The sequence below is a fragment of the Monodon monoceros genome, unplaced genomic scaffold, assembly GCF_005190385.1.
Source record: "Monodon monoceros isolate NGI ecotype Baffin Bay Population unplaced genomic scaffold, NGI_Narwhal_1 Super_Scaffold_2, whole genome shotgun sequence".
NCBI classification, from domain to species: Eukaryota; Metazoa; Chordata; class Mammalia; order Artiodactyla; family Monodontidae; genus Monodon; species Monodon monoceros.
The window spans coordinates 37,451,294-37,477,092 of record NW_021703776.1 but is presented as its reverse complement, the minus strand read 5'-3'; the positions used below and the strand labels follow the sequence as shown (position 1 = coordinate 37,477,092).

At 33.4% G+C, this 25,799-nt stretch overlaps 1 protein-coding gene across 1 annotated transcript in view; it reads right to left on the bottom strand.

Moving 5' to 3' along the window:
- Positions 1-25,799, bottom strand: part of AGMO (alkylglycerol monooxygenase) — a 332,471-nt gene that overhangs the window by 133,833 nt on the left and 172,839 nt on the right. The window contains exon 13 of the mRNA XM_029233709.1: positions 21,287-21,392. Coding sequence (XP_029089542.1) covers positions 21,287-21,392 — 106 coding nt within the window. The remainder of the gene's footprint in view (positions 1-21,286; positions 21,393-25,799) is intronic.

Below are 25,799 nucleotides of genomic sequence, written 5' to 3'. Positions count from 1 at the left end.
ATACACTGTATATTAGCATTCAATCAGCAATGTAAACAATATAATATAAGCATTACATGGACTTTACATTAAGATAAACCAATCCACTTCTGCCAAGACAGATGTAATCACTCAAATCCCATTGGGAAAGAAGTAACAGCGTTGTTTGGTCTAGGTCTCAAATACTTTATTTAGTAAATAACTTGGGCTTTGTATATTCATTTCTTCATAACACATATTTCTAACATTTAAATATTACGAAGGGTTTCAGGAGTTCTGAGCTTAGGATTCAATGGTAAAGCATGATATTTGCTAATCTTACCTCATCATGCAATTTTTATTTGACAGTTAAGGGGATAATTTACTTTACTCTTTCTTGCATAACACCTAAATAATAAGAGGAATATGGTATTGTTATACCTTCCTTATATTTCAAGCCCCCTCATTTTTCTAAATCACAGATCTAGAAGTAAAACATAAAGCAGTTTTTAAAAGTTATACTCAGAAAAATTCAACAGTTTGACTTTAGTCAAGAGGTTAATTTTTTTTATTATTCAAGGGTTAAAATCAGACAAATGAGTTGAGTATATGCAACATATGGCTTTGAAAAAACCAGTTATTTTAGTGTTGATTATCAGCAAAAAGCAAAGTTGTCTAAATTGAAGTGCACCTTGTTCTTTTTTTAATTAGATCCATTTGTTTGAATTAAAACTGTATTTACAAGTAACCATTTTATATATCTAAATGTACATGCTTTAGTGTATTATGTTTATTTCTTATACCTTTATGGAAAAAATTAGTCTTTGACCTATCAACATAGGTCATAAAAATAGGTAGTACATTCACATGAATCAACCTTTAAAGATTCTGTGAAAAGGTCCCTTCCACATCTGTCCTCCTGCCATGCAATTTCTCTCCCCAGAGTATTCCAATGTTATTGTCTCTGTGTGTGTGTGTGTGTGTGTGTGTGTTTCTGTGCACCTCCTGACAAATTTCATGCACCTACAAACCATAAATATACAAACAGCAAAAGACTTAGATCCATGTCACATGTAGGGCACATCTGTAAAGTGCCAAAAAGGATAATTAGGTTTCTTCCAATTCTAAAATATCTCAAATGATGAAAGCTGACAACAGCGGTTTATCCCTCCATTTATTTTCATCTCAATATTGAAACATCCTCCTTTAATCTATAATAGGTAATCTAGTCATTTTCTTCCATGGCACAAAGTTACAGGGACTTACATGCTGTCTGTAACTTTTATTTGCCTGTCCTTCTTGATGTCTATGACCCGAAAGAGTCAAAACCCTGCCTAGAGGACCATTCATGGACTCAAAACCATTCTTTGGCTTTAACTCATTAATGTCCTATGGGAATGCCAGTTCAGTGTTGCCAGATCTTTAAATTTTTCAAGAGAAATCATTAATCCAGGTTCTTAAAGTTTCCTGATTTAAAAATGTTGGTAAACTATCAAAACTTTTTCCAGTTTTATTGAAAAAAATTGACATACATCACTGTATAAGTTTAAGTCATACAGCATGATAGTTTGATTTACATATATTGTGAAGTAATTACCACACTAGGTTCAGCTAACGTCCATCTTTTCCTATAGATACAATAAAAAGAAAAGAAAGAAAACTAACTTCTTGTGATGAGAACTCTTAGAATTTACTTTCTTAGCAACTTTTCTATATGTCACACAGCAGTGTTAGCTATAGTCATCATGTTGTACAGTACATCCTAGTAGTTATTTAACTTACAAGCCATGTCTTGGCTATTGTAATTAATGCTGCTATAAACATGAGGATGCAGATATTTTTTCAAGTTAGTATTTTCATTTCCTTTGAATGTATTCTCAGAAGTGTAATTGCTGGATCATATGTTAGTTCCATTTTTAATTCTTGAGGATCCTCCATACTGTTTGCCACAGTGGTTGTACTAATTTACAATCCACCAACTGTATACAAGGGTTCCTTTGTTACACGTTCACGCCAGCATTTATCTATGTTTTTTTATGATAGTCATTCTAATAGGTATAAGATGATATCTAGTAGTTTTAATTTGTGTTTCCCCAATGACTAGTGATATTGAGTATTTTTTCATGTATGTGTTGGCCCTTCCTAGATCTTCTTTGGAGAAATATCTATTCAGCTCTTTTGTCTATTGTTAATAGGGATATTTGGAGGGGTTTGCTATTGAGTTGTATGAGTTCTTTATATATTTTGGATATTAGTCCCTTATCAGATATATATTTTGCAAATATTTTTTTCCCATTTCAAGGGTTGTCTTTTCACTTTGTTGATGGTTTCCTTTGCTATGCAGAAGCTTTTTAGTCTGATGCAGTCCCACTTATGTAATTTTCATTTTGTTGTTTGTGTCATATCCAAAAAAAATCATTACTAAGACCCATGTTAAGGAGGTTTATGCCTGTTTTCTTCTAGGAGTTCTATGGTTTCAGGTCTTATATTGAAGTCTTTAATCTATTTTGAGTTAACTTTTGTAAGCAGTATAAGATATGGGTCCAGTTTCATTCTTTTATATGTGAATATCCAATTATTTCAGCACCATTCATTGAAGAGACTGTCCTTTCTCCATTGAGTATTCTTATCTCCCTTATCAAATATTAATTGACCATATATACTCGAGTTTATTTCTGGGCTCTTGATACTGTTCAACTGGTCTATTTGCCAGTACCATACAGTTTTGATGACTATAGCTTTACAGTATATCAGGAAGTGTGATACCTCCTGCTTTGTTCTTTCTTGCAATTTCTTTGGCTCTTCGGGGCCTCTTGTGGTTAGATATAAATTTTAGGGCTATTTTTTCTACTTCTGCAAAAAATGCCATTGGAATCTCGATAGGGATTACATTGAATGTATAGAAGGCTTTTGGTAGTATTGACATGTTAACAATATTAATTCTTCCAATCCATGAACATGGATACCTTTCCATTTATTTGTGTCTTCTTCAATTTCTTTCGATGTCCTTTAGTTTTCAGCAGAGAAATTTCATCTCTTTAGTTAAATTTATTCCTAAGTATTTTATTGTTTTTGCTCATTTTATAAATGAGATCGATTTCTTATTTTGTTCTTATTGTATAGAAATGCTACTGATTTTTGTATGTTAATTTTGTATCCAGAAACTACTGAATTCATTGACTAGATCTAACAAATTTTATTTGAGGCTTTAGGATTTTCTCTATATAAAATCATATCACATGCAAACAGAGATAATTTTACTTCTTCCCTTCCAATTCTGATACCTTTTATTTCTTTTTATTGCCTATTTGCTCTAGTTGAGACTTCTAGTACTATGTTGAATAGGGGTGGTGAGAGTGGGCACCCTTATCCTGATTTTAGAGAAAAACTTCCAACTTTCCACCACTGAGTATGTTAGCTGTGGACTTGTCATAGTTAGCATTTAATATGTTGATATATGTTCTTTCTATGCTTAATTTGTTAAGAGTTTTTATAATAAATGGATGTTAAATTTTGCCAAATGCTTTTTCTGTGTCTACTGAAATGATCATATGATTATTTTCTCATTCTATTAAGGTGATGTATCATATTGATTGATTGTGTATGTTGCGCCATCCTTGAATCCTAGGGATAAATCCCATTTGATCATGGTAAATGACCTTTTTAATATGCTGCTGAATTTGGTTTGCTAGTATTTGATGGAGAATTTTTGCATCTATACTCATCAGGGATATTGGCCTGTAGTTTTCTTTCCTAGTAATGTCTTGTTCTGGTTTTGGTATCAGAATAATTCTGGCCTTGTAAAATGAGTTTTGAAGTGTTCGCGCCACTTCAATTTTGAGAAGATTTTGATAAGGACTGATGCTAATTTTTCTTTAAATGTTTGGTAAAATTCACCAATGAAGCCATCTGGTCCTGGGCTTTTATTTGTTGGGAGATTTTTGATTACTGATTAAATCTCTTTACTAACAATTGTTCTATTCATATTCTCTATTTCTCCCTGATTCAGTCTTAATAAGTTGTATGTTTCTAAAATTTTTTTCCATTTCTTCTAGGTTGATAGTTTATTGGCACATAGTTGTTCATAGTAGCCTGTTATGATCTCTTGAATTTCTGTGGTATCAGTTGTAATGTCTCCTTTTACATTTATAATTTTGTTGATTTGGGTCCTTTTTCTTGGTTAGTCTTGATAAAGGTTTGTCCGTTTTGTTTAGCTTTTTAAAGAATCATCTATTTTAATTAATCTTTTCTATTTTTTTGGCTCTCTATTTCATTTATTTCTGCTCTAATCTTCATTATTTCTTTTCTTTCTTTTTTTTTTCCTGCTAATTTTGGGCTCAGTTTGTTCTCTGTTTTCTAGTTCCTTAAGGTATAGAGTTAGGTTATTTATTTGGGGTCTTTCTTGCTCCTTAATGTATGCACTTATTGTTACGAACTTCCCTCTTAGAACTGATTTTGCTGCATCCTATAAGTCTGGTATATTGTGTTTTCATTTTAATTTGTCTCAAGAAACTTTTTTATTTCCACTGTAATTTCTTCTTGAACCCATCGGTCATTCAGGAGAGTGTTGTTTAATTTCCATGTGTTCATGACTTTTCCAGTGTTTTTCTTGTTATTGCTTTCTAGTTTCATGCCATTGTGATCAGAGGAGATATTTGGTATGATTCCAGTCTTCTTGAATTTGCTAAGGCTTGTTTTGTGGCCTAACATATGGTCTTTCCTAGAAAATGTTCCATGTGCACTTGAGAAAAATGTATTCCACTGTTGTCAGATAAAATGTTTTGTATGTGTCTGTTTTGTATATGTCTGTTACATCCATTTAATCTATAGTGTTTTTCAGATCACTGTTTCCTCATTGATTGTCTGTATAGATATTCTATCCATTATTGAGAGTGGGGATTAAAGTCCCCAACTATTATTGTATTACTGATTACTTCTCCCTTTAGCTCTGTTAGATTTTGCTTTATATATTTAGGTGCTCTACTGTTGGATGCATAAATATTTATAAATGCTATATCTTCTTGATGGATTGAGCTCTTTATAATTATATAATGATTTTGTCTCTTTTTACCATTTTTAGTTTAAAGTCTATTTTGTCTGAGTATAGCTATTTCTGCTTTTATTTTGATACCATTTGCTTGAAATATCTTGTCCATCCCTTTACTCTCTGTCTATGTGTGTCTCTAAGGCTAAAGTGCATCTCTTGTAGGCATATTGTTGGATTTTGTTTTTATTATCCATTTGAGCTATTCTATGAATTTTGATCAGAAATTTTAATCAATTTACATTTATATGAAATTATTGATAGATACAGACTTACAATTGCCGTTTTGTTAATTGTTTTCTGTTTGTTTTTTTTACCCTGCTGTCTGTTTTGTGTCATGATGTCTTTTGCTATCAGTATGCTTTAACTTCTTTATAGTCTATAGTTCTTTTGTGTAATTGCTATAGGATTTTCATTTCTGGTTACTGTGAAGCTTACATAAAATATCTTAGAATTTTAACAGCCTATTTTAAATTGGTAACAGCTTAACTTCAATAAAATTTCTAAACTTTTCACTTCTCTTCCCCTCATATTTTAGGATGTTGTTTTTTACAACTTACAGATTTTTATATTGTATAACTAAAACAGATTAGACTTGTAGTCATGGTTATTTTTACATGTTCTTTTTTTAACTTTTAAACTAAAGTTGTGAGTTATGCACCAGTATTATCATATTACAAAATCTAACTATGACTATATATTTACCATTAGCAGTGAGATTTGTGCTACCCTTTTATGTTTTTATATTGTTAATTAGCATTATTTTAATTCCACTAAAGAACCCCCTTTAGCATTTTTTGTAAGGCAGGTCTTGTGGTAATGAATTCCCTTAGCTTTTGTTTGTTCAGGAGTCTTTATCTCTACTTTGTTTCTGAAGAATAGCTTCACTGGATATAGAATTCTCAGTTGACAGTTATTTTCTTTCAATATTTTGAATATGTCATACCATTCCCTCCTGGCCAGAATAGTTTCTATTGAGAAATTCACTGATACTTTTATGGGGGTTACCTCCTACATAACTTTTCTCTTCTCTTGCTGCTCTTAAAATTATTTTTTTGTCTTTGATTTTTGACAATTTAGCCCTATATGGTTTCAACCTATTTGGAGCCTTTGGGCCTCATGGATCTGTATGTCCATTTCTCTCCCCATGTTTGGGTAGTTTTCAGCCACTGTTGCTTTAAATATTCTATCCCTTTATCTTTCTCTTCTCCTTCTGGAATTCCCATAATGCAAATATTATATATTTTCATTGCATCCCATAATTACCATTCCCATAGTAGGCTTTCTTCACTTTTTCTTTTTCTCTTTTATTTATTTTTTTTGATCCTTTGGGTAATTCAAATGTCCTGTCCTCTAGGTAGATGAATCTTTCTTTTGCGTGGTCACATCTATTTTTGAAAACTTCTATTGAATTCTTCAGTTCAGGTTTTGTATTTTTCAACTCTAGTTTTTGTGTTGCTTTTTTTTTTTATGGTTGCTATTTCCTTGTCAAACTTCTCATTCTGTTCATACATTGTTTTCCTAGTTTTGTTTAGTTGTCTGTTTGTGCCTTCTTGTAGTTCACTAAACTTCCTTAAGAAGATTATTCTGAATTCTTTGACAGTTCATAGATCTCCATTTCTTTAGGGTCAGTTACTGAAGCTTTGTTAGTTTCTTTTGGTGGTGTCATATTTACACCTGTAATTACCTGGAATACATTCTATGGTTAATTGGGAACAGGTATTCTCAAGTATGTATTAATCTACTATAGCTTTGGCTACAGTCCCTTCCATTTGCTGCTTTGTAACATTTGTGTATTCATACAGTCAGATAACCTACTTTTTCAGGGCCATTATTACTGAGGATAAATATAAATAAAGAATCTCCCTGATTTTCATATGAAGATTTTCCTCTGGAATAATGAAATAAGCCTGAGCTAAAAGTACCATTGCACATTGAAATTAGTCTACCATTTTACTTGTTGGTTTTAAAATAAATGAAAATCTAATACAAAATTATCCATAGCCTTCAGCAATCATCTGAAGAATATTTAGCAAGTTGAGGAAAATATTTTTTTGCACTGCAATTTCCACATAGTATCACTAACAAAAAATGGAAGAGCAAAGTTTTTTCTAAGTTATCTGACTAATGTATTTTGATTAAACACTTTCACATGCTGATTGTAAACCACTCATGTGTCTCACATTGAGACTTCTTTCTGTGAGTGACACCTCAGTGATTTATAATTGACACTTTAGGAGAACAAAGTGGAAGGAATATATTCCTCTGGTTGCCTTAACTCTAGGCACATTGACAATAACAATGTTGCTGAATATTGATAACACTCTGTATGCATAGCTATTATCAGTTTTTGGCACAAGGATTCTCAGAGAGCCTTGTTAAAGACTTGCTTTCAATTTATATCATAGATACTGGGATTAGTATTTCAATATCCAGTGTTCTCCCAGTCACAGATTTGTTTCAGAGCCCACTCCAATGACCTGACTCCATTTCCACTGGCCTGGAACCCTTCCAAGCTCCATCATCACCAGTAAGAAAGCTTATCTGGAAAATGGACTTATAGCAAGCAAACTTTTAAAATCTGTTTTGATTATTCATTTGTTTGGAGTGACTCTAGGTTGAAAAGGGTGAAGTGGTGATTATATGCAGGTGCAATTAAATTCTCGCAAAGCACGATTAGGATTATTATTGTCCCAGGCCTATCTTTTATGTTCTCACACATCATGTACTGAAAAATCTCATAGACTCAATACTTCATTTCCCAAAGATTCCTCAGAATCGCACTCTTCTTAGTGAATTAATCATATGAATGTAAACCAATAGTATCTATTTAATCTGTTTTTCAAAACTTACATAGCCAGTATGAAACCTTAAACACTGAAGTAACTTTAGAAATCAACTTCATTCCCTTGACTTTACAGATGGTGAAACTGAGAACTAAGTGACTTTCCTCATGTTGTTAATTCATAACATCCATGTGTCTGGAACCTGATGCCAGTTTTTTCTCCATCTCATCACAGTATTTTAAACACTTGTACAAAGCTAGGCTGAGCCAGTATCAGACACTGTCATAAACAAACACAATTTAAAAGAGGTAGTATCCTCTTGGGCCGTACACTAGATCAAATTCCTTACAAGTATTGAATTTTGGTAGGAATAATATAAAACACAGCATAAGCTGTGTTGAAAATCCATATTAGCTTTTAATCTGTATCAGCTGATTCCCTGATCCATTATGTAAGCGTGAAGAGAAGATAATACCAGTTAAACAGCAAACTTAGGAGTCACAAGTAAGGGTGTCAGGTGGTAATTCTCCATCAGCTAGATCCTTTTCTCTGAGATTGCATGTCCAAATGGTTATTAGCGGGTTTGCAACTATCAATGGGCTTAATACCAGACAGATTTTGCTCTTAGTTCTGAACATATTTAGAAAACACACGGGATGTTTCATCTCAGAGAAAAGGAATGAACAAATTAGTCAGCTTTTCCTTTCTGTAACAAGTTGATCACAAGGAAGTAACTTTTAGAATGTTCTTAACGGCTGCATATAGCTTTTTTTGTTTTACTCAGTAAAAGGAAGTTTGGCTCACCAATAACATGCAGAGCATATGGAGGACCTTGAGAAGGATAAATGAGGCATTATTTTTGAAAGATGGTAATTAAGTTGTTCAGTCTTGCTTCTTTTGGTTTTTGTTGTTGGTGGTATGCTACTTTACCCAGCAAACTATTAGGTAATATATGTCTTTTCGACCTTTATTACATTGTGGCATACATGTGACATTAGGTATTTTAAGCAACTGAGTTTTTCAGCCTACTTAAAGTTATTCCATGAATATAATAAAATTGTATGATATATTAGGTACACTTGATAATACAGTAATTTATTCATTTAGTTTTACTAACTAATATACTTCAATCTAGAAACCAGACTAACCGGTAGGCAGATGTCTGCACATGTGGTAAGAGTTCTCATAAAAATGCAAATTTAAACTTATCTCTGTTGCCATTAAATATGAAGATACTACCAGAGAAACAGACACAAAATTCCTTTTATATACCTCTCCACCATTATACAAGTAGAAATTGCAATACTTTAAGAGGAAATAGCAGGTGCTTAAAGTTCCATTTGACTACAGAAGTAATAGGTAGTTCTGGGAACTAAAATTCTGTTTTTAATGGTGATCCTCTGAGAAAAAAATTTGGTAATATTTCTTGAAGGCATGAGTGAAAATTTCAGTGCTAAAAATGTACCGTTGAAATTTTCTCTGCTTTTTAGCCAGCAGGAGAAACAGAAGCAGACTTCCAGGAAGCATGTCATGTACAACGAACAGACGTGTGCCCAGTGATAATTTGAATACCTGTGTTAACTTTGCCTTTTAATTTGGCTTTAGGAAAATCATGTCATTTTCATGCTACAATAGCTGATGTGCTTTAATTGGACACAAAATATAAAAAGAAGCTTATAGCATCTTATCAAATGAGCATTAATAAAAGCTTACCAAATAACTATGGTTAAAAAGGAAAAAAAATCTCATTATAGTTTTTATTAAATAACATATACACATATAGCTAGAGAGAAAAAGAGCAGGCAAACGTATTACACAGTATTAATTCACATTATTTTCAGAAGATGGGTTTTGATTTCCCTTAACCTTGACTATCTTTAGTTGTCAAGCAATTAATATGACAGAAGAAATAACAGATGTTCTTTTACCATTAACCTTCAGAAAGGAGATCCCCATTTCCAGAATTTATAACCATTTGACACAATCTATTAAAGCAATGGAAAGATTCTCCCAATCAGAGATCTCCAGTTTGCTCACTGTAGATAAAATAAATATAAAATCCAAATTTAACTTCATTTTCAAAGGCATATGAGACAGTCTCCTAACGTGTCTTGCCTATTTTTAAAATTTTTATGATGGTAAATAAACCCTGGAAAATTCCTTCTTAGATTTTACCACCTGAAACTGCAGCTGTTGGCTGCCACTATCAAAGCCTCACAACTCCAAACTCACGTGCAAACCTCATCAAGGGCAGACATTTCTAATTGATTCCAGAAGTATTTCTTTTGCTGAGATCAGGGGGCAAAGGAAGAATAATGAGCAGCTTTTTAGAGGGAATTGGGGGTTAGGGTGTTGAGGGGAGGGGAAGGGGAGCTTTTAAAATCTTGGGTTTGGCCAGAAATGCATAGCAATTTTACGGTCAATTGGTGAGAGCATCTGGAACCAGGCATTCTGGCCTCGTAGTTGATGGTAGTGAAACCAGCTTACAGGCAACAGCAAGCCCATAATGAGTCCCTGTCATATACTAGTGGAAACCATGCTGACATTCTGCCAAGTATCCCTGCACCTTTTTCTCAGGGTCAGGATTCCCCTTAGAACCCTCATCTACTGTGCGAAATCCTGTCCACCCATGGATCTTAACTTATTTTAGCCATTCTTAAAGGCAATGCAAAAAGAAAGACTAAAAATTAGAACTTGTGTATGTTTAATTCCTTGCATGAAGACAAGGCTTTATATCACAAGGCTGTGTTTGCTTTCATTTGGGGGATATATTTCAAACGCAGTGGGCCATCTTGTTAGTGTATATGGAGACTGTTGGATGCTCAGGTCATAAATCATAGCACAGCTCGTGGCACACTCAGACTAGAGAAGGCAAAATTCGAGGCTCTTTGTTATTTCAAATGTAAAACAGGTGATTATAAAAAGGGACAGGATTTCTTTTTTTTTTAAATGCCAAGTCGAAAACCAAGGTGATGTGGAAATAATTTCTTATGAGTAAATGATGTTTACCTTAAGCTGCTGCTCGTAATTCACTATGCTGACATTGGTAGATTATACCCACAAATAAGTCAGGTAAAAGGACAGCCATGAAAAATGTAGAGTGATGTGAGTCAACAGGATGGAAACTGGTTCAGTGGTCAGGAAGGGGCGATGCAGAACGCTAGACTTCTAACATTCCTAAATTTTTGTTTTTATCTAAGCAATATAATTAAGAGAGATGGTATCCATTTTAGAAATCACTCAAAATTCCAAAGTTTGTGATATCGAAATAAATTCAACATGTTTTCTCTTCTAGTTAATCTCTGGGCAAGTAATCACTTCCTGTTTTCAAACAAGAGAAGTGAAACAAGCAAAAAGCAAAAGCAAGGAAACAAAAACTAAACAAAAAGAAAGGCATTTAAAATATTTTTTAAAAACAATATATTTTGATGTAAAATTTTCATAAAATACCTATGCTTTGATGATTTGAGTATAAGTTAACAGAAATACGTAAAATTAGTGTTCCTCATAATTCATATAGTATTAAAATGTGGGGAAAAGTGCTTGATGGTGAAAATTTCCTTGAAGATAAAGTATTTGCAAAAGCAACCATATTTTGTAGATGCCCAGGCTAGTACTTTTCAAATAAAAGCCTAAGGGAGAAGGGACAGGTGGGTAAAAATATAAGATATATTTATATCTCTTAATTTTTAACCATCTTAATAGGAAAATATGATACATAGAAAATGATCAGGGATTAATATTTTCTTGTATGTAGATTCAAAATTTATTTTAAAAATCTCATACTAGGGCCAGTAAATTTCAGGAATTTTAACGTGATCATCTACAATCCACTGTGTCAAATGTAGTCTCTTTGTGCTATCGTAAAACAAAAAAAGCAGTACTATATTCTAATATTGTTTTATTTTGGTTACCAAGTATTTTGTTGCTCATAGAAAGAAAAAGTAATTATTTCTAGAAAAAACACAGGCAGTGGAGAGGAGTTTTTAAAAAGGAGCCTCATATAAATCACCCCAATCAGTTTATTTTCACTTGCTACTAATCCTGCTCCACATTCAATGCATTACTTATGTTCTATCCACTCTTATAGAACAGTATATGAATGGACATGAGAGATACATGTGCACTGTCAATGAGTTTACACACATAAAGCTCTCTGCACAGCACCTGGAACAGAGTATTTGCTTTTTTTATGTGCTATACATTGAAAATTTTATATCTTTAGATAATAAAAATGCAAGGAATATAAGGGAGGGTGAAAGAATAAAAACATTTTAAAAGAAAGTGGCAATGATACTTAAATTGAATTAGAGGTGAAGGCAGAAGAGTGAAAAACTTTCTTATACGAACACGCAAAAAAATCTAAAGGAAATTTGCTAATAATCTCAATGCTTGTGTATTTTATACTATTCCGTGAATGTTGCATATTTTCCTAAAAATAAAAATCTCTTATGTCTTATAAAACATATACTCTAATATGTCACATGCAGGTTATTTTCAAATTTCTTAATTTAAAGAGTACAAAAGGGATTACATTCTGGAACTGTGATCTGGCTGGTGAAGTGGCTTATATTCACCTATTGGATAAATAGCTAATGAACAGGAAATAATGGCTAATATTTGGGTTGTTTAATAGAAGACTCATATATTCTCTGTAACGTAGCATTATGGACATAGGAGCATTTCAGTATTTTAGCAGTTTTGATATAATGTAAAGATTCTGAAGTAACTTTGAGTACTTTCTCCTAAAAAAGGATAGGGGAAATTCTGATCTATGTATTTAAAATTCAAACAGCCCATAAACCTTGCTAAAGAAGTCAGGCTTGTGGAATTAAACTTCATATTATATGTTAGCTTTTTATTTTTGCATAATTATAGACTAGATTCATAACCCTGTCCAAGATTCATACAGGCTTATACTGGTAGTTACAGGAAAAACTGTAGCTGGATGTATTTAGCACTATGTATATAAGAAAAAGTATATGTTTATCAGAATTCATAATAACGAATGGTAGTATCATGTTTATATGTGGAGGTAGTATACTATTATATGGCATTACTCTGTGGAAATAAAACCTATCTGAGTTCAATCCAGGGGCAATGAGACAAACTACAAGCTGAGGAAAGATACTTTTAACAAATATAAATGACGAAGGAATGGTATCGTACACAGAATTTCTAAAAAGCAGAAGAACTAAATAACAACCAAATAGAAAAACTGGGTAAATGATATGCAAGTGCATATCACTGGAAAAGAAACATAAATAACCAATGAAGATGAAATAATGATCATCTTCAGTAATGAACAAGAAGATGGTAATTAGGAATACAATGAGATATCATTTAATCCCCCAGATGAACAAAAGTTAAGAAAGCTGACAATTCTGACTTTGGGGAGGGAATTTATACTCTTTTAGTGGTAAATTTTACAATAACTTTGGAAAACAAATTAGCGTTCTCTTAGGAATATAAACGGGCCACATCCTACAATCCAACAATTCCACATCTACTTGTATAACCCCAGAGAAACTACATATATGCCATGTGCACTACAAGACCTGTGCACGAATTTTCATTGCAGCATTGTGAAAGTAAAAGCTAGAAACAAACATTAGAGAATGGATATTGGATATAGTCATACAATGTACATAAAGTACAAATACATGCAATAAAAAGGCTATATTTTAGAAACAAAACGTTCAGTAAATTAAAGGAAATTGCAGGAAACTATACATATATGATATTTTGTTTTACTCAAAGTTTTTAAATAAATCAAATATTGCTTAGTGATAGATTTAAGAATATATGAAAAAATTAGAATTTGTTTAGAAAAAGCATGACAATGATAAACACAAAGTACAAAACAATGGTAGTATCTGTGGGAGTGTGATATAGAGTAGGATCACCCAGGTAGCACATCACAGTGTTAACAATACTTCACTGGTATTGTAATATTTATTTTTAAGGTGGGTGGTTTTCATTCTGTCTTTTAAGAACTATTTTATATAATTTAATCTATAATAAATACTATAATGGAAAAATTATGAGTTGATATGAAGAAAGTATTATTTAAAACATATAGGTACTTTTCATAAATGCAAACTTTGTACGGTTGATAAAAATATTTGAGGTTTGAATAATATTGAAATAGATTAGTCAAAACTGCTCTATATTGAATATCATAAGTCTGTGTGTGTGTGTGTGTGTGTGTGTGCGCGTGCGCACACGTGTGTGCGTGCCTGCGCGTGTTATTTTTCCACATAAATCCATAAGTATGTTTATGGCAGACTAGCATATATTTCATGAAAAAAGTTGGGTGCAGTCTATTCTCCACATTCATAATGAGGACAGATGTACAGCTGAAATGAACCAACTAAGATGGCTTCAGGCAAATATGTCTACATCCTGTGATATACTAATCATCATTGTGAGATGAACCTAAATAATATAAAACCCAAGTGTGGTAGATTAGATAATGGCCATAAATTCATCATACCCTTTTATAATTGCCTGCTCTTCTAATCAAGAGATGGAGTCTATCTTTCTACTCCTTGAACAATGGCTGGCCTGGTGATGTTCTTTGACCAATGGAATATGGAAGAAATGACACTTTTTGAGTTCCAGAGCCTAGGCTTCAAGAAGTGTGGCAGATTCAGTTGTCATGATCCTGAAACTGCCAGGTTAAAAACCTGGTCTGGTCCACTGGAGAGAGGTCTTGTGGAGTGAAAATAAAGGTGTTCCCATCAACAGCCAAAATGCACGTCCCCTCATGTGACCCTTGTGTACATTCAGCCCAGCTGACCCTTAAGCTGAATACAGCCTGATGCGTGAGCCTACATTAAAACAGCGGTAGAAACACCACAGAATTGTGAGAAATAATAAATCTTCATTATTTTAAGACATTAAATTTGGGGTTGGTTTGTTTTGTAGGAACAGATAAACAGCAAAGAAGGTTGAATTTTACTAAAAAGAAGAAAGGAAGACTCCTTGAAACATGATGCTGCTAAGAACTGCTAAACCTCCCTTCACTTCCTGACACACGCATTTTGATCAACCATTTGGATAACAAGGGACATCTGAGTATGCATGCCTTGTTATTTGAAGTATTCAATATTTAATTCAGCATTCTATGTAAGGTGAAAATTCCAACAACTTGCTCTCTCCCATTTGGGTGATTATAGCTGTGGAGTAGGTGCTGTCAGTGTTCACTCAACATTTACTGAATCAACAAATAAATGCTGAAGTCTTTACCATATTCTATTGGCTAGAAGCATTCACAAGTCTCACCCGCATTCTGGGGGAGGGGATTATATAGGCTGACAGGTCATAAACAGCAGAGGCAGGGATTATGGTGTCACTCAAGGTTCTGTCTGCCACAGTTGGAGAGAGTACGGACAATAATTCAGACAAATACTTATATACATATAAATACTAAGGGGAAAATTAAATCGGGGTGGACGAGGCAAAATTAGAAAATAACAACAAAAATGGTACCCAAGGAAGGCTGGTGGCATTTCAGGTAAGACCTGATATGAGGGCAAAAGTCCTGTGGATTCCTGGGAAAGAGCAGGCAAAGGTAAAATCAAGAGCAAAGGTACTGAGGCAGGGTATACTGAGCATGTTTCTAGAACACTGCACATGCCTGGAACTAAGCAAGCAAGAAGGAAAGGAGTAGAAAATGTGGTCAGGGCACTAAGAGGACATCTACTTTTTCATTTGATAAAAGTAGAGTATCCTGGATGAGCCTGGCTGAATCGCGTAAAAATCCTTCAAAGAGGCCCTGAGCCCTTCCTGAAGCAAGAGTTTCTCTTTGGGGTTTGATGAAGTAGACGGCCGTGCAGAGGAAGCCCACATGGCAGGGGCCTGCAGGCGGCTCTGGGACCTCAGGGCAGCCTCCAGTCAAAAGCCACAGAAAGTGGGGCCCTAAGTCATACAGCTGCAAGGAAATGAATTCTGTCAACAACCTGAGTGAGCTTGGAAGTGGATTTTTCCATAGATAAGCCTCCAGATGAGAACACAATCTAGTGGACACCTGAAATGCAGCCTTTTGAGATCCCAAGCAGAGAGCATAGAATGAAACTGTGTCTGACTTCCTGACCCATGGAAACTGTTAGACAGTAAATGTGTGTTGTTTTAAGCCACTAAATTTATCGTAAGTTTTTTACAGCAATCAAAAATTAATACACTGATTAAAATCGAGCTCACAAAGGGAAGGCTTTTGCTATGTTTTTGCTGGATCAGGCGTTCAGTAAGTGTTGAATAAACGTTTCTTTTTGCCACTTAGAGCATTAGGCAGGCTGGTTCTGTCTTCTGTGAGGACGTGTTTACCTCCTATCAGGATCCACTCTTTGGGCTGTTGTCACTAGTTTCATCTCATCACTCAAACAGTCCATGGCCACCCCTGCTTCCAGACCTTTCACTGTAATCTCCCTTCAGTCAAGTGCTCTCCACCTTCCCCTCTGCTTGTTCAAATTCTACTCCCCTCTTGTGCACATCTTCAGCAGACATAAGTTGGTTCACCATTTAACAGTGATGTGTTTCCATTTTAATGATTCAAGCAAAAACTGTAAGAATTTAGGGTTTTTCTGAGGTCTAAATTTATAGACATTGCATGTTCTTTAGGAATCAACTAATAAGCAGTTATTCTCAGCTTTTTGTTTTCATTGCTTTTAATGCCCTAGTTCTCAAAACATTGTTTTAAATGTGTGTATGTAGTTTGTGTATGTAGTGTGTGTGTGAATATGGCATAGATAAGTGGATATAATTATTACTTACATGCCAGATATTATGGTAGGTTCTACAGACTATCCTCTTTACTCCTTTGAATATAAAAACAACTTCCATAAGTTTTTTATTCTCCTTTTTGTTGAGGGAACGAAGGTGTGGTTATTTCAGATAATCCCTCAAGGCCATACAACCAATCGGCAGAGCTGGAAATGGCACTTAGATTTGTGTGACTTCAAAGCCAATGCTTTTTCCAGTACCCTAAACTATCTCCTCAATTAAAGAAAAAGTTATGTGAAACAAAATATATATAGTATCAAAATATATGCAAACAAGTATTTCCCATTATCTTATATACCTATATACTTATCAAAATATTTATTGATCTTTGACCTTGCTATCTTTTCTTTAAGTGTCTTTCAGGTTAGACACGTTTAAAGCTACTGATGCAAGTTAAATCAATCACAAATTCATAGGTGATTTTAGAAAAAACAAATTGTACCTGAGCCAGCAGAAAAAAAAATATGTGTTGCTTATGTGAGTGAGAAATGAGTGAATGAAACAGTGAGGTGATTGGTTTTCTTCTGTCAAATTTCTTATACATAAAACAGCAAGTTTTTAAAAAAGTATGTGAGTCAGTCAAGATATTGATTGATCTATCCAAAAAGAAATGTACAAAGGCATGGACTAATCATTTCATGCACTAGATAGACAACTATGCTCTTGTATACCAGTAAATTTTATTTATAAATAGCAAGAGCACCACACCCTTACTTAATGTTCTCGTGGATCCAAGCTAAAGGGAATAAAACTTCCACATGAAAGTCACAGGATCAGATTCATACCTTGTATTTCTGACTCAGAATTGTAACTACCTAAGAGCTCTTTTATAATCTAAGTGAAAAATAATTTAAGATCACTTTTCCAGTCTGTGTGTGCTTGTGTGTATGTGTTTTTAGCTGAACAGGTGTGGTCAGCAGTACGCTTGTTTAACGTAGGACTGTTGTCATGCACACCTATGGAATTTGGCTTACATAATAAAGCAATATAACAGACAATCTCCAACCAGCCTTCGAGATAAACACAGAAGAGTCATCGGGCTACAAGCTGATGTTGGCAATACATACAACATTGATTTACAAAGGAAAGAGGATTAATTGCTTCAATGTCTCTGATTCTAATGATAGATTCAAAGAAAAATGATGAGAACACTGTATCCTTGTAGAATAATCACTCCTAGTCAGTCAGTCCTAATTCATATTGAATGGAGTCACTGAGGCCATTCATTATGTTTCTGTACAACTTGTGGGGTGCAAAGAACAGTTTTAGTAAAGCTTTGATAAATGGCAAAGATTTACATAAAGTTCTAAGAAATAAAAATGTTAGGAAAACACAAATTTGAAATTCACAATTAGGAAACAAGATTTGGTAACTGGTTTTAATTTTTAAATTTTTGAACTTTAAAAAGAAGTGGAAAAAAGCCTATTTCACAGGTAAAAATGTTGATAATAAAATACTTGTCCAGTCTTTACCACATAGTTATTGACCTCTGGTCAGAGAAGACTTATTCAGGTTTAACCTCGGAAATTCAGTGGCTAATAATAATAATATTTTAATAATGATAATAGTAGTACAAATACTTTTTATAACAACAATAATAGCAGTAATAATAGTAATATGAATAATGATAATTAAAATATATCAAGTGCTTCCTATGTTCTTCCTTTGTGTCATTTAATTTTTCCACCAAGCCACATGGAGTAGACATCATTATTATACCACTTTAAGGAAATGTTTTAGTGGCAAATCACAGGCAATATCTGTTCTTGAAGAATTGGCCATGTGTGTGCCTTTCTGGAAAGCACAGGTAAGCAGCTTGAAAGATTTGGCCATGGTCCTCCCTTCCTTGAATCATAAACCAAAGATAATTCAGAGGTAACTTATTCAAACTATTAGTCTTTTCAGAGCACTTTGCAGCTAAATGGATAAGACCTTTTAGCTCTCCACATTTTTCAAGGTACTTTTGTTACACTGCATCTGAAATTTCATCTAAACCCCTTGAGGTAGGTGAGTACCGCTATCAATACATGGAAGAAAACATTGCTTAGTGATCAAGAGCTATGGTGTCAGACTGCCTTTGCTGTATCCTGACTTGTTTGCATATTACCTATGTGAATTCAAACAAGTGATTCAACCTGTTACTCAAGTTTTCCATTATGAAACTAATAATAGTAATCACATCATAAGTTTGATATGAAGACTAAACGAAATAATGCAGGTAAGTCTTTTAGAACACAGTATGAGCTCTATGCATATTAGCTCTCGTTAAACCTATTTTACAGGTGAACGACCTGAGGCAGAGTCCAATGTCCAAAAAAGTGAGTGTCAGGCTAAGAATCCATTACCATAACATTAAGTTCAACATTGTTTCTCCTTTCCAACCCCTATGTCAGTAGTTCCCAAACTTGACTTTTGGATCTCGTGGCAAGCCAAAAAATTATTTCAAGGGATCCTTAAGCTCATATAAAATAATAATAATAGCACCTAACATTTATTAAGCATGTACTATGTGTTAAGCACTGTACTAAATCTCTTACATAGATTATCTCATTTAATTCTCAAAACCCTATTTGATAGACATTATTAGTTTATTCCTTTACAGATGAGGAAGTTAAGGCCAAGAATATTTAAGTGATCAAATAATTGCCCAAGGACACACCGAAAGTAAGTTCCTGAGCCAGGAATCAAATTCAGACAATATGGCTTCAAAGCTCAAGTCCTAACATTCGCTTTCACCTACTGACTAATTTAAGTAAACAGATAGCGTTTCACCTCTAGAGTTCATCACCCTCAAAAGCTGGACACACTACACTGCCCTTCACTATCCCACCATCACAAACCCCAGTGTTTTTTGTAACTATTCCTTTTCACGTTTGCAACATGGACAACTTAAAGAACCTACATTCTCTCTTTGTTCTGGAGCATTTAAGATAAACTACCACAATATACCCAAGAGTAGGTTCATTAAATGGAATTACTCTCCTTCATGCCTCCAATTAGAAGGCCTTCCCTCATGTAAAATGTGAAAATGCTATGTTTTTTTATTTTTAAGGGTTTTTTTTTGCATTTATATTTCTAAACTTCATTAAACATGTACAATTTATGCTTCTTTATTTTGATTTTAGGTTGTAACCTCAAGAAACAAAATACATGTAGACATATTAACTTTATTTAATGCCTATTTAAATATATATGTTAGATTAGATGATATCCAAGATCCTGGTACTAAGATTTAATACTTCATTTTTTTTAATTTAGATTTTTTAAAAATTGGGAATACATTTACATGGTTCAGAAATTTTAAGGTACCAAAAAATATTAACTTAATGAAGAATCTTCCCCCTATTTTTTCTTCTAGTCACACAATTCACTTTCCCACAGGCAACCACGTGTAAGGATCTTGTTTATATTTCTGGATACATTTACATACATGTAAAAATATTTATACATTTATATGCATATAACTCCCCTTCTTCATTTTTATACTTATATGCCTTGTATGGTAGCATACTTCACAGATTCTCCTGTTTCAAGTTTTATTCTCTTTCTTTCTCTTTCTCTCTTTTCCCCTCTCTCTCTCTGTTTAATATATACACACATGATGCAGCAAGATCAAATATATATGTATTTTTTATAAATGCTCCATACTGGTATTAAAAACTTTGCTCTTTCCATTGGTAAATGCATATTCTACTTTGTGAGTGAACCACAAAATTTAAGCAGTTCCCTATTAATGGCTATTAGGTTGTTTTCAGTCATTCTATTACAAATGACTAACTTTGCATATACATCAGTTTGCACACGTGTGAGCGTATCATTTGTGTAGCACAAATTCCTTGGAGTGGAACGCTGGGTCAAAGGGTATGAGTATCTGTAATTTGATAAGTATCACTGAATTGTCTTCCACAGCGTCTGTCCCAACTTATAATTATTACTCAATTATGAAACTGTCTCTTTCAGTTTTCCATTAACACTGGAGAGAATATTAGCATCTATGTTTCATGCTTAAATAAGGTTATACAATGCACATTCCGAGGATGTTGGTGGGTTGCTCAGCACCAAAGTTAAACAATATAACCCTTGATTTAAAAGAATAAAACCATGTCCATTAAAACAATAGTGATGAGAATTATGTTTTTTTAACAGTTATCTAAGATTCAAAATCATAAATATGAATGCAAAAGTTCATTGTTCTTGGAAGATAAGTTTTAATCCTAACAGGTCAAATTAAACATATTTTTCAGTTGTAGAAAAATCTCAATTACATTAATGATTTTATTTCTATAGAATTATTAACTCTCGTAAGTAATTAACAAAACATCCTAGTCACAATTTTCACTTTAACAGCCTAAAAAGAAAAATCTCAAATGGCAGAGACTCTGCCAAGAACTTTTTGTAAAGTCACTTCTACCACTTGTTGAGAAACAACTACATGGCCTACTTTCTTTATAAACATCATGCAATGCAATTTGTCCAACCACTTTATGAAGGTTAATAGTATCAATCCAAATTTAGAGACCAAACAACTGAGACTCAACAATATTAACTAGCTCAAGGTGACACAACAAATAAGTACTGGCAAGTAAGTGAATGGGTAAAAATTTCCCACAAACACTAGTCACAAAATAAATAGACAAAAACATTGTTGAATGAATGAATTAAATATGCAACAGATGTTTAATCCTGCTATAGCTACCTAAAGCAAATATCTTACCTCAAAAGCAAATGACAAAGAAGGGAGGAAAGACTTCAGATGACCCAATCTACACAGCATTAGGAACACCAAGCAACGGAAAGCTTCCAGAACAGCTGCCTTAGGTCTGAAATAAAATGTCATTTACATGCATTAGCTTTATTTTGTTTTGTTTTGTTTTGTTTTTTTTGCGGTACGCGGGCCTCTCACTGTTGTGGCCTCTCCCGTTGCAGAGCACAGGCTCCGGACGCATGTGGGATCTTCCTGGACCGGGGCACGAACCCGTGTCCCCTGCATTGGCAGGCAGACTCTCAACCACTGTGCCACCAGGGAAGCCCTACATGTGTTAGCTTTAAATATGCTCTTTATTACCTGGTATAATTAATAGAGTGATATATACTTATTTTAATTTTCAAGAAACACATAGTATTTTAATATATTTGAGGAACATGTGCCTCTGAAGCTGCTTGAAAAAAGGCATTAAACTAAGACACAGAATGCATCTTTTAAAGAAAATCTATTCTTTATCAATTTATTGCTTAGTTTGAGAATTGCTGAATTAGGGTGAAACATTTTCAACTAATAAATAAAATATTAGACAACTAAATTTCTAGGGTTTCAAGACTAGACTCCCCTCACTGACCCAATACCTTCAAACTTCATTCATTTAATAAATGACTTCTTAGGATGACTGACACAGTTAACGACAGTACTCTAAAATAATGAATGCTCGAATTATGAAATATTGGGAACATGACAATGTGTAGTTAAGTCTAACATGATAGGCAGCATAGATCTTTATTAATTATTTTGTGATGAATATTTTCGTTATATATAGTATTCTTGAAATTCAAACTCTAACATATAAAATAGGTATATGTATTTAAAATGGAGTTGAGGGTCACACAGATAGGCATTTATAAATTGCCTTATAATAATAGGAATGAACAGCTACTTTATCGGATTAAAATACACTTCATATAATAGTCAACCAACATTTATTGTATAATTAAATATTTTCATAAAAGACAAATGGTATTTTTATGTAAGGTGAATTTTTTAATAAAATATTATTGAATTAATGTCATTATAATAAAGTTATATTTTATTTAGTTAATTTAGAATATAGAGGTAAAGAAAAAAGTATAAAAAAATCTAAAATAGTGTATACATTAAGCTTAAAAAATTCTTCTGCCATCAATTATGACATGTTGTGGACTTCCCTGGTGGTGCAGCTGTTAAGAATCCGCCTGCCAATGCAGGGGACACGGGTTCGAGCGCAGGTCCAGGAAGATCCCACATGCCATGGAGCAACTAAGCCGGTGCGCCACAACTACTGAGCCTGTGCTCTAGAGCCCACGAGCCACAACTACTGAGCCCACATGCCACAACTACTGAAGCCTTCGCGCCCAGAGCCCGTGCTCTGCCACAAAAGAGTAGCCACCACAATGAGAAGCCTGCTCACCACACCGAAGAGTGGCCCCTGCTCGCCACAACTAGAGAAAAGCCTGCGTGCAGTAATGGAGACCCAATACAGTCCAAAATAAATAAATAATAAAATTAAAAAGAATAATGACATGTTGTTTCTATAAAATTGAATATAACATTTTTGTGCAAAAATAGACAACACATTTCTACCAAATAATTTAAACTCAGTTAAAACAGGGTGACAGTTTATGATTCATTTGCATCCAAGTAATGTGATTTTTGTGTATGTGAAAAAAATGTTAAGAAATTTTTTCCCTTGTAAAATAATCTTACTTCATTACTGTAAACTATTATTTTTTAAATTGATATTTGGGTAATATTCAGTGATAAAACAGAAAATAAAATGTCTAATTTAAAACACATTTATTTGTATTAATTCTGTTCTATCGTTTACTGTATATTGTGAAGTGAAACATACATAGGGAGAAGTACACAAAACAGAAATATGCAGCTCAATGATTTTCAACAAATAAACAACCATTTAACCACTACTCAATAGTAGCCCCCCCCAAAGACATCTCACCTCCTCAATACTTCCACCCTCCCTCTGTTGCAAAAAGAATCACAACCTGTTAGTTTATCATTTATGCTAATCATACCATTTCTTGCTCTCTTTTACTTATATTTTTATTGCTTTAGCATAAATTTCTAAAAACTGTTCTTTTTTTTAAAAAAACTGTTCTTTACTCATCTTTTTTTTACTTTTTGTAAATGAAATTATATCGTCTGCACCTTTTTGTATTTAGCATCTTTCAATCAGTGTTGTTAGTGAGATACATCTACGATTCTGCATGCAGCAGTAGGTCATTCTTCACTCGTGCATAGTATTCCACTGTGTGAACCTATGAATATTCATGCATCCATTCACCTTATGAAGGACATTTGGATTGTTGGCATCATTTGTTTATTAGGAACAATGCTTTCTGAACATTCTTTAACGTGATTTTGGGGTGCATTGTTAGTATATATCTGGAATTGAATGGCCGTGTTATAGGGTATATGTGTGTGTGTGTGTGTGTGTATATATACACACACACACACACACACACACACACACATATTCAAATTCAGTAAAATTCTCAAACCGTTTTTCAAATTAGGTATCACAATATAAACTGCCTCCTTTAGGGTGTGAGCATTCCAATAGGTGGTATTGTCAATTCTTTTAATTTTAGCCATTTGTGATACAACGTCTTTGTTGCTTATAAAAATTGGCAAATACCATCTCCTACCTGAGAATTTTACTTTTGTACTGTCTTAATAAGAGTTAATTTTTGAAGAACTGACTTTCCTAATATTATTCTAATCTAATTCATCAGTTTTATCTATGTGATTAGGGATTTCTGTGAACCATTTAATATTTTTACCTACTCCAAGGTTATAGAGATATGTTACTATACTATCTGCTGGAATCTGTACTGGCTTTCCTCTCACTTTTAAATCTGCAATCCCCTGACCCCAGAATTAATTTTTTATGGTGTGAAATATTTGTCAAGTTTATTTTTCTTATTCCTATGTGGAAATTCAGTTTTACTAAGACCATTTATGGAAAAGATAGCATTTTCCCGTAGCTCTGCAGGGACACCTTTGTCACAAATCAAGTCCATATATATGCATAGATCTGTTTCTAGGTTCTCTGTTCTAATCTTTGTGCCAATAAAACGTGTCTAATTACTGTAGCTTTATAATAAATATTGATAGCCAGTAACTCAACTCCTGCCATTGTAAAAAAATCTCAAGATTGTGCTGGCTATTATTGGGCCTTTGCATTTCCATATACATGTATTTTAGAAAGGTCCTGTCAAATTCCACAAAGAAGAGACCTTTTATAATTTTAATTCAAATTGCACTGAATATGTAAATCAATTGCTGAAATTATAATCTTTACAATATTGAGGATTCTAATTTATGAATAGTTATCTCTCCAATTTTAAAAATTCTTTATTTTTCACAGTATTTCAATAGTTCTATAGTGTAGTTTAGAGATTTTGTACTCTTTTTTTAGGATTGTTTTTTCTTGGTATTTGATATATTTGATGCTATTGCATAAAGTTTTATATTTCCTAGTACATAAAAATATCGTTGATGATAATTTCTTTAAAACTTTTCTGAAATTCATCCATTAATTTGAATAAATTCCCTATAGATTCCTTAGATTTTCTAATTAATTCACTAATTAGCTTTTAGATTAACATAAATTAATTTTCTAATTAATTTATTAATTCCTTTCAAATCCTTATAGCTTTTCTCTTTCCTTTCTCCACTGACAGTTTCCAGCCCAGTGTTAAATAATGAGCATATCTAACTGCTTCTCAGTTTCAAAGGAAAATTTTCAACATTTCACTATCAAATGTGAAGCTTGCTATAGAAATTTGTATAAACAGTTTTTACTTCACCTACATTTTTGCTGGATATAGAATTACAGGTTAGCAGTAATTTTCTTTCAGCACTTTAAACATATCATTTCATTCTCTTCTGGCTTCCTTTGTACAATGACATACCTATATCTCAGTATGAGTTCCTAAATAAGGCCAGAGGCAGGGGAGACTTTATATAAATATATACAATATGAATAGCTTAATGTATCATAGGATATATTGTGATAAAATCAATAGCTTGCTTATTTGGCCTATTTATTTGTATCCACGGAAACAAAAAAATCTTCATTAAAAACATAAAACTATGTTATTGTTATTGGCTGATTGATAATTTTACTACGTATATGGAACCAACAGAACTGTGATCTTTAAAACGTGATCCTGATTCTTTGGATCTGGGTAATTATTTCAGATTATCTTGTGACTCAGTTTTTCATTTTCTTTTCTTATGGCTTAGTATGCCTTTTATTTCTAATATAGAAAAGTAGGGATGGATAGAAAGCCAAATAAGTTAAATGATAAAATAAACACAATTTTTAAACTATAGAAGGAAATACGTTTAAAATTCTACACACCGTTTACATATGACTATGTGAAGTGTGCCAGCCGCATCCCTCTACCAAATGTTTATAGCGAAGGCATACTGTACACAGCTCCATTAACCATTT